The sequence below is a fragment of the Nothobranchius furzeri genome, chromosome 4, assembly GCF_043380555.1.
Source record: "Nothobranchius furzeri strain GRZ-AD chromosome 4, NfurGRZ-RIMD1, whole genome shotgun sequence".
Classification (NCBI taxonomy): domain Eukaryota; kingdom Metazoa; phylum Chordata; class Actinopteri; order Cyprinodontiformes; family Nothobranchiidae; genus Nothobranchius; species Nothobranchius furzeri.
The window spans coordinates 1,880,264-1,890,562 of record NC_091744.1 but is presented as its reverse complement, the minus strand read 5'-3'; the positions used below and the strand labels follow the sequence as shown (position 1 = coordinate 1,890,562).

General features: G+C 42.3%; 1 protein-coding gene across 4 annotated transcripts; it reads right to left on the bottom strand.

The window, feature by feature from the left end:
• Nucleotides 1–293: 293 nt before the first annotated feature.
• On the bottom strand, nt 294–9,459 carry LOC107391544 (centrosomal protein of 95 kDa). 4 transcript variants are annotated; one of them, XM_054744863.2, is made up of 21 exons: nt 9,282–9,459; nt 8,678–8,806; nt 8,199–8,306; nt 7,911–8,021; nt 7,590–7,707; nt 6,508–6,605; nt 6,218–6,423; nt 5,938–6,004; nt 5,691–5,752; nt 5,400–5,596; nt 5,178–5,307; nt 4,492–4,603; nt 3,318–3,481; nt 3,065–3,142; nt 2,779–2,920; nt 2,538–2,710; nt 2,333–2,407; nt 2,101–2,253; nt 1,844–1,990; nt 1,698–1,769; nt 294–696 (listed from the first exon to the last, which is right to left on the bottom strand). In XM_054744863.2, the coding sequence occupies exons 1-21, from the start codon at nt 9,304–9,306 to the stop codon at nt 520–522; spliced, it is 2,544 nt and encodes an 847-aa protein (XP_054600838.1). In that variant the 5' UTR covers nt 9,307–9,459; the 3' UTR covers nt 294–519. The 4 variants fall into 4 exon arrangements, with proteins under 4 accessions (XP_054600838.1, XP_054600839.1, XP_015824377.1 ...); XM_054744864.2 differs by having other exon boundaries at nt 5,178–5,304; XM_015968891.3 differs by having other exon boundaries at nt 6,218–6,369.
• Between the last annotated feature and the right edge of the window lie 840 nt (nt 9,460–10,299).

Genomic DNA, 10,299 nt, shown 5'->3' with positions numbered 1-10,299 from the left:
AAACTCATTACAGCCCAGACAATCACCACTGGAGATTAAAAATCACAAGACTAAAAACCAACTGTTAAATAAATAATCCACTTGCATGGTTGGAGTTGTAAAAGGAAGACATGGAAAAGAGCAAAAAAGTTAGGGTTAATCACAACTTTGCATATGTGGTCCTTATTTGGCAAGAGAGCGATCGACAATTCTAGAATAAAAGCACACGATTACTGCAATCACAGTTGAAACATTCTTATTTATCAAGTTCTTAAAAACCCGAGGAGGAAAGGGACTTGGTCCAATGCGTCTTCAGTTCAGGGGTAGCAGCTGAGGTGGGAGGAAGAGTTAGCTAAAGTAGCCAAAAGCTACATTTTCTCTGTTTTTAAATCATTAACACATTCACATTTCTCTTCCTGTGCAAATCTCTAGAAAAAAAAAGATGCCTGAGTAAACTACAGTTTGAGCGTCTGACTCTCGTACCGTCTGTTTAGTTTAGCAGTCTATTGATGAAGATGCACCAAAATGGGTCTGGTTGTGTCAGTGCAGATAGCCGCTGTTGTACTGGAAGGAGGCCATGTGGATCCGGTTACGAAGCCTCTGGACCTCCAGCTCTTGGAAATGGTCTTCCTCGTCATTCTGAATGATTATTTTCTGCAGATCGTTGATTTCACGCTCCATCCGGGAACGCAGCTCGTGTTTCATCTTTAGCAGAGCCTGTCCCAAAAAAAAAAAAAGGATCTAAATTAATACTAGCTTTACAGCACAAGTCTTTTCAGGAATTAAAGAGCAAGTCAACCCCCAAATCAACTTTTTTTTCTGATAAACTATATAAATGTGTGTCTAATCGTGCTGCAGACACACGTAGTCAATAGTTTAGCACTTAAGTGAATTTTTGTTAAAATTTTAAATTTTTTGCCTAAAACTGTCAGTGTTACGCCGTTGTCAGGTAAAAACTACACTGCATTTGAATTTAAATCTGCCATCGCTATCGACTAAGAGGTACCCTAGAAAGTTAGCTGGTACATTGTGATGTCACAATGTCGTGAGCGTGTGTATGTTAGCAGTTCTGCCCTCTTGGTCTGCTAGGCAACAGCTTTTGTTGCATTTCTTTAAACTGGAAGTGGGAGTGGAGTAATGAGAATAAAACTCTGGTAGGGAGTGACTTGCTCTTTAATGTCAGAAATCTGTTAAAAGTGATCATCTGACCCTTTACTGTGGTATAATGTACATCATCCCCCTTCCTGTAGAGCCCCATGCAGTATGAAATGGTGTTAGACATCTGCTTACGTACAAATGCCAGTCACAGAGTGAGCGAGGACCTGGACCGATGGTTGGTGACATTTATTTTGAAAAAGTAAGTATTTAAAATACATAAAATATGTACGAATAAACGGCTTAATGTGAGAATAATGGTAAAACAATGATTTGGCTCTGTTGGTCATTAGAGGCTATGCTTAAGGTGTGATGCATCTTCCCGCCTCTAGATGGCGCCCTTTAACAAAAAAAATACTCCAGAGCTCTAAAGTTTATTAGCGTGAAGAAAGGAAAACGTGAATAAAATGGGTTAGATAGAAAATGTCATCAGAAGTTGTTGCACTTTTATTAAGTGAATTTTTTGGTAAATAAAACAGATGCACAAGATTTCACGAGCATTTCTGCCGGATTACAGCAGTACAGCAACAGCACGTTTTCCAACATTAATAACCAGTCTTTACCTTCTCTTGAGCCTTTTGTCGGACCTGGATCTCTTCCCGCTCCTGGGCGAGTTTCTCAGCAATCAGTGAAAACTGAAAGATTAAAGGCACCGTTCACCATCTACACCTGTGGGATTGTGTGTGTGTGTGTGTGTGTGTGTACTAACTTGGTCTTTGTAGTAGTTCTCCAAGGACTCAATCTGATCCTGGCGTCGTCTCTGATGCTCCAGCTGCTGCTCCCTGGCGTACGCTCTCTGCTCTCTCAGCCGGAGCTTCTGAAGCTGCAGACCTTCCTCAAATAGCTGTTGGAACATCTAAACACACACGAGCATGTCGCCTCATCACCCGAGTTTAGCATTTTCCCTTAAATACTTTCTAATTGACATTTAGCCTAACGCCTGAAGTCTGAAGCTCGTCCACCCACCCTCTCCTCCTTGGTGCGAGCCTTCATCAGTCGGGCGCGATGCTGAACGTGATATTCGTTGTAGTATTTTTTAGCCCGAGCCGTCTGCTGCTTCTGCTCCTTCAGTTTGTTCTGAACGAACTTCTGCTGCTGGACTCGATCCTTAAACTCCCTCTGGAGGAAACAAAAACACGTTTGAGCTGCATGAACCTGTCCTTGTGCAGGTTTTATTCGTCTTCCTGTTGAGGCCCACCAGCCGGTTCTTGTGGTCCTGGTCTTTACGGTTGAGCTCCACCAGCAAGTCGTATTTCCTCTGAGCCTCCTCCAGCTGAATCAGGAGGAGTAAAAACAGGAATTTGAATCAGGATCTTAACACGGAGCCTACATTTTATTATGAAGGCTTTAGAAATCGAAGTCTGAAGCATCAGAATCACCTGATCACAGCTGCATCATCTTACCTGACCGGAGAGCTTTCTACGATGCCGACTGTGTGAGGAGGAGGAGAGGGCGTGGAGCCGGTCCACCTGCTGCATTTGCTGATCCCACAACCGACCCAGAGCATGAGAGGAGATGTGAAGGTGGGGCAACTCCTCCCTCAGGACCGGGAGGAGGTCGTTCTTTTTTATCTTCACTAGAGGGAGAAGCAGAATGAGACGTGGTTCTGACAGAACCAAAACGTCCAACAAAGTTCTGACTCACAGGATGAGGTTCTCCTGGAGGCTTCTAGACGCTTCGGTCCACCTGAGCAACGATGCGTCTTCGGGTGAGTCTTCGGTCTGGGTGGAGACGGTCGGGACGTTTGGGAGACATCTCCTAGTATGGCTTTTCTGTAGTCTTGCTCCTACACACACGCACACACACACACAACAATGTGCAGCATTTCAGTTTTCCAAAGAGTAACTCATTATTTGTCCGTCTCAGATTATTTAACTTCTAACCAGTAAAAGATCAATGAAACCTCAAAAGCATCACGTTTCTGACTCACAGCTTTCTGAGCTTTGAGGCGCGCCGTGTACAGTTCCACCTCTCTTTCCTCATAACCTCTCAACTCGTCCTCGTAGTTCTGAGAAAAGACGTTTTTCTCTTTAATAAGGTAAAAAAACACGCAGGTCACTTTACGATAATTATCTTCGTTATGTGCTGCAGCAGAAGTCAAACTGACACGATTCTCTAATCCACACATTCACAAGAACAACATCTGATTGATCTCCATGTGATAAACAGATCAAGAAGAAAACCTGGTTGTGTTCCCTGTGGAGCAACTCTCCTCGTCTCGAATGATCAGACACTCTAGTTTGTCTCAACGTCTCTCCGTCTTCTAACTGGTCGTGGAAGGAGGAGCGATGATCTGGTGGAGGAGAGGGAGATGAAGAGCTGGTCTGCTGGCTGGAATCAGGCGTTTCTGGAACAAACAAAAAAAAAAATCCCATAAATAAAAACACTTCAGGAGGATGGCAGAGATTACCTCAACATTAATAAATATTTCAGGATTTCTTGGAATATTGCAAAAAAAAAAAAAAAGCTGAGCTAAGAAAAACAAGCATAGCGTTGTTGCTCTCTAACCCCGGTTTCACACTGGAAGCATCAATGGCAGCCGAACGTCACTGCTTCAAATAAAATCCATCATAGTCTATGGAGTGTTTCAAACCAGCAGCGATTAGGAAATTTCCAGAAGCGGCACGCAGGTATGTATGTATGGTAAATTTCAAAATAAAAGGACTGCAGCGATGCAATTTCATTTATATGAAGCTTACGTGTGACCCAACGGCTTATTTAATCCTAGCATTGTTCCAGAAGTGAAGCGGTGTGTTTCTCATGGCTGTAATCCAAACAGAAATATAAAAGGTGACTTCCTTCATTTTGGATTAATGACGGATGGTAGAAACAAACCGTGACCTGAAGTCTCGAGGGATCTTGTAATCTTGCGAGTCCACGAAGAACACAGCCAGGAAGCCGTGCCGCTGCCAAGACTCTCCCGGTGCAAAAAGGACTGCTTTGAAGTTTGCGAGTAAACCGTTCCACGCCGCTGATGGTTCCAGTGTGAAACTGGCGTAACGGGTTTCAACGATTGAGCCAGAAACTTGAATACCTTCACAATAAGCGCTGACCAGAAACTGCACTAGTGGGAGTTCTCTGCCTGCAAAGAGCTAAAACCAGAGTGAACATCGGCGCGGCCTACACTAGTTTGAGGGAGCTGAAGGAGGCATTGAAATCACGGACTGATGGTGACCTGGCTTTGTTGCTACTGGACATGGAAGTAATAATATTTCTATCCAACAGTGAGGATCTTTTTACTTCATGGCTTATTTATTATGTGTTGGCGTGTGTGTTAGCGTTAGTAGCAACTGTTGTAATTCCGCTTTCAACCAATAGGAGTCAGACGCAGAAAACTCATCAGGTGTTTTAAAGTACCTGTGTGTTGTCTAGGAGTCTCCTGGGATGCTGTGGTGACATCACTGGTTTGCTGGTCTTCTTCTCTGGTCTCACTGAAGTCGTCACTTTCACCCAGAACTCGTTTGAGCATCTGCAAGAATTCAGGCGTCGTTTAGGTTTCCAGATAAGAACTAGAGAAATCATCACTAATCTAACCTGCTGTGTTTACTGTAGCACAGAACTGAGAAGTTCCAAATTATTTTATTTGAAATTACAAGTTATGTATTAATCTTGTTAACAGAAGCCAACAATGTTCTATCACATTTCCAGAGTTGCTGTGATTTTGTTTACCACTGATGCTGGAAGATAAACACCCTGTCTGCAGACAAAGAGTCATGTGTCTCACTTTGCTTCAGATAGAAAATGCCCCCAAAGAAAGGCTACAAGCAAGAGCTTCAATAGCATAATCCTGCTGTAATTCAGAGATCCTTATTGTAGATTTCAGTAAATCCAGTAATTCTTAAAAAAAAATAAATATAAAATAAGTACAGCAAATCTGTAAATCTGAGTCAAGTAAGCTAAACACACACACACACACACACACACACACACACACACACACACACACACACACACACACACACACACACACACACACACACACACACACACACACACACACACACACACACACACACACACACACACACACACACACACACAACCTGATCCAGCTCCTCGAGGCGCTGGGCGAGCTTCTCTGACATGTGGTGCAGCTCTTCCTCGGTCTGCTTGTTCTTTTTTCTGCGTTGGGACAACGGCTCCTCAGCAGCCTCCCGTGTCTTCCTGCTGCTGCTGGAACATGTGACATCACAAACACGGAGCAGAGACTGAATTATTTACTGTGTTTGTTTGTTTATTTGTCATTCCTCCCTCTGAACTCCCACCGAAGGTCGGTCCTGTTGGTCCCACTCCTGTGAGCTGCTCCTCTGTCCTCAGATCGTCTCCTGTAACTCAGATCCTCCTCGTCCTCTTCAGTGTCCGGTGGAGACGGGGAGGTGGTGGTCCTCTCCTCCTGCAGGGTGAGGAGGAGCACATCCGGCTGAGTGCGGAATAAGACCCTCCTCGGACCTCCGTTTGTTGGCTGAGATTTGGGAAAAGACCTTGTGGGTGAATTTGGTATTTTGTGGGATTGAAATAATCCACCAGGATTAGGGAGCCACTAAATCCCTGCTGACCTCTAGAGTTTCCTCCTCTGGCTCTGATCTCTGCTGGCTGGTTACAGACTTCACACTTTCAGCTGGAAAGTCAACAGAAAACACGACATTTCACTCTGATGCACAATGTTTTAACGTGCTAACAGCAGAAGCTGTTAACCGGGGTGACTAGCATCAATCGGCACGATCACTTACAGAAAGTTCTACTTTAATCCAGATTAACAAGCATTTCTGAATCTAATCTTGTAACAAACCTATTCCGACTCACCAGGGGACCGGCAGGTCGCAGGAGACGATATTCCGTCATCGATGACCTCAGCCAGCAGATTACAGTTCTGCAAACAGACAAATTAAACATTTAATAATTAAACTAACAATGAACTGTTACTAAATACAGCCAGGTGTTTAAAATCCCACATTTAGGCTCTTGTGATGATCTGCTATGCCTTAGTTCCCCATGAATAAGTGACAAGTAAATAAAATTATTAAAACTCTAGCAGGAAATGTGTTTTAAAAAGAATTTACCGTTTATTCTTGTATAAATCTACCTGTGCTGGGATGGGGGAGGAGTTCTCTGCAGGTCGTCTGAGGTCAGCGGTTGTGGGAGGTTGGTGGGGGGGGTTTGGGTCGGGGGGTTTGTGAGACTGAGCGGGTGGCTGCAGTGGGACGGCCGAGTGCTGGGGGGGGTCTGGCGGCCCTGCTGTGAAACAACGTGTTACACCAGCCGCCATGATGGATGGATGTGTTACCGCCTCTAAAACGTGTCAAACAAAATCCAAACCCAAAAGGAGAACCTTGTGTTTGAACATAGTGGATCAGACGTCGGCCATGTTTTTACCTTCTTGTTTATTTGTAAAGGTGTGCTCCGACACGCCCAGGCCCATGAGCTCACTGGCCGACCCCGCCTCCTCAGCATGGCTGGATTGGGCCGCAGCTCTAAACGATGAGAGAGAACCACACACAGGTTACCAAGTGGATCAGGTGACCGGGTTGATGTACTTCCCGTTTACGTCAACGGGTCATTTCCAGGAGCAGAACAGGACTCTATAACGAACTCCTCACATTAATTATAATCCAGCAACAACGTTTAGATGTCAGCGCGGATGTGTGAGGATCTTAAAACAGAAACGTTGAGTTTAAAACTTCTTTAAAACATTTTCAGATTTTGTCACAGAGTGAACTTTTAAACTCGATTTGGCTAATTTGTGTTTCTGTTATCAGTCAGTCCCCAACACATCAAAACGTTTTAACCCAGCGTTTATCTTATTTTGTATTAATAAAACTCTAAACAAAACTGGCAAGTACTGGACATCTACTGACTGATATGGTTTTATTGTAACTGCAGATGCCGATTTTTAGAGATCATGGTCGGCCAAAGGCAGATATGTGCTGCCCCCCCCCCCCAGCCAATTTCTAGATGCTTCTTGCCTTATCTGCGTGCTAAAATGTCATCAATAACACTGGATGCAGAACATTTCTGAACATAATCGGTTTTTGAACACGAATTTTAACCTGTTGAATTCTGTGCACAGAATTAAAATCAAGCTTTGAACCAAAGTTAATAAAAAAAATCAATTAATGAACCAAGTGTTAAAAATACAAAACAGATTAATAAAAGTTGATCATGTTTTGTCTTTCAGGAACACAAAAATACTTTTAAATATAAAATTCAGCAGCAGCACTGGGCTACCTGTGGATGTGCCTGCCTTCAAATGAGGCACTGGCCGAGGCTAACACAATAATGGTAACGATCGTCCCTCTCCATCAGCTCAAACAACCTCAGATTTCTGACTAAATGCAGACTTAAAGGAAACCAGGATGAACAGATAAACTCCTCCTGGTTAATCACAAATAGAAAATAATGCATGTATTTACAATAAAATCTACATTTCCTGTTTGCTCGGGTAGAGCAGCTCTTACTCTGAACTGAGTGTAGCCGATTCCAGCTGGTTTCTCTCTTCCACCTCCGTGACATCAGCATCATTTAGCTCCTTAGTTTTAACCAGTTCACCCTGATTCAGAGCATCATTTAATTCGTCTGAAAACAAGAAGCACAAGTTTGACTGTGTACCGTAAATCTAATAAAAGATTGGTTGCTGAAGAATATTTGAGTGATAAACACAAGACTGCAGAGTGACAGACGACTAAATTATGATGTTAAGTCATAAACATCCTTACTGGTGCAAAAAGTTACAATGTTTGTTATGTGGTAAGATGATGACAGAAGGCTTATGTACATACCACTATTCTGCGATTCCTCATTTATCTCCTCATTGAGATATTCAAGGAGACCGTCGAATATTTCCAGAAGGTTCTTGATCGACTCTTTATCTCCTCTGACAACATTCTCTCCTGCAAATACAGTCATCCTTTCCCTTTTACTTCTTTAAAAACATAATTCAAAATTTTCTGTTTACAACTCAAATCATCCAGTCAGAGAGAGTCAAAAGGACAAAACTTTTCTAAGAAAGCATAAACAAATTGGAAACAGCCGATGGACTCAGTAACAGATTGAGTTATTTTCTTTACCTGTAATGTGAGAGAGGCTGATCTGAAGGTAATCCAAAGACAGGGAATCAATCACAGACTGAACGTTGTGCACATCATCCTCCTGACTGCATGGAGTTGCAATATAATCTAAATATAAAGCATAAAAAAGTACCGAGCATCACACGAGTGAAACAGCAAAAGCCACAGAGACATCAGAAACGTACAAAACATCTCCTCACACATAAAACTCTGGAGCCTCTACTGCCTTTTAATCACAGTTGATTTTGGGATGCATTCCTGATGAGCTTACCGTTTCATAGCCTTCAGCTGCTGCAAAGGATTGGATTTGACATTTCTTCATTGCTATTCCCCTCCTCCAAGTTAATTACACTATTATAAGAACTACAAATTCAAATGGATTGTGTGTCCCTTTAAAATCTGAACTACGATCACGACCATCTGCTGTTTTACAGGTTAGTCCATCACAGGGGTAAAAGAAACAATCCAGCTGCTCTTACCTGGAACCTTCTCTCCAAGGATGTTCTGGTACAAAGACACGAAGGCATAAGCATTACAGTCTGTCAGTTTCCTCACACTCAGGTTTATGTGACACTTGCTGAGTAGACCTCTAGCCACATCAACCCAATCTATGAATGAAAAGGGAAATCATCTGTTAAACTGGGAATCGCTTTGTTTCATTATGACCGGGAAAAGTCAATTTGAGAGCGAAGCGTCGTTTCATCCTTCTTTATAAACCAACTTCTATCTATAAAGCGCTAATGTACCAGATTAACATTCATAAAATATAATATTCGTGTATTTAAGGCAAATTAAAAAAAGCACATATTTGTGATCTGCCCTCGTTTGTTTTACTTGTACCGAAAATGTTTACTCACAACTTCCCGGTAGCTAGCTAACATGCTAATGTTTGCCAACAGGAACCTTGTCAGAAAAGATTAAAAGAGTGGTCAAAAAGCATTTACTCGAACAAAATATCTACATTTTAAATGTGTACAGCTAATGTCTGGTTCAGTGAAAGCAGGAAGCGAAAGTAATCAAACAGCTAACTTAAGCTATAGGTTACGTATCGTTAGCTTCCAGCCGGAGTTTTGGTTGACTTACTTCTTTCTCCCTCCTGAGTTCCCATGAAACAACAGACGCCAGAAGGCAGATGGAGTTCAAAAACAGCCAATTAACTAAAAACGAGTGTTTTAAAATCCTCAATCCAAACGCTGGACACACATTTAGTGTTGGTGTTGTTTAGCCAACAGAAGGAACTATCAGTTCACATTTAAAACGGAGGTCCAGTTTGATTGGACGTTAGCTCGGTATTTGTTTGCGGAAGTGAAGTCAAGTTGTTATTTGCCGCCCTCTAGCGGTCAATATGAACACGACACTCCAAAATCACAGGCACAATCAACGTTTCTCAGGCATTATTTGGTATTTTCTATATTTCAAAATTATTTAGCTTTTTCAATCAATTTAGAAATTACACCAGGTCCTAAAAACAACAAATTTACAAGTTAATGTGTTCAAATAGGTCAATGATAAAGTACATTTTATTATGTATACTTGAGGATAAGTATATTAAGTACACTACAAGTATGCAGTATTTGGTATGTACTCGTAGTGTACTAAAGTGTATTTGGACTAAATTGTTACCATTTTGAACATATAAAAACAAATTTTGAGAATAAAATGCAGGAATTCAAAATTAGAAAGAAAGGGACTCTACAAAATAAAACAGGAAGTAAAGTAAACAAAATGGAAAGCAACAAAATGCACCCACTTTACGTGTGCCACAAATAAACAAGAACGTTAGTCATAAAAGAAAAAGAATACTAGAGACCAGTTTCATTCCAAGAGTTTTGAAGAAAGAATAACTTTAACATTTTTATTCACATGTAATCTACCCAAGCGGGGTGCAGCAGTGGCAGTTGCCGAGGCAAAATCTCGGGCGTGGGAGGAGTTTGGTGAGGCCATGGAGAAAGACTATCGATCGGCTCCAAAGAGGTTCTGGCAAACTGTCCGGCGCCTCAGGAGAGGAAGGCAGCAACTCGCTCACACTGTTTACAGTGGGGATGGGGAGCTGCTGACGTCAACTGAGGCTATAGTCGGACGGTGGAAGGAATACTTTGAG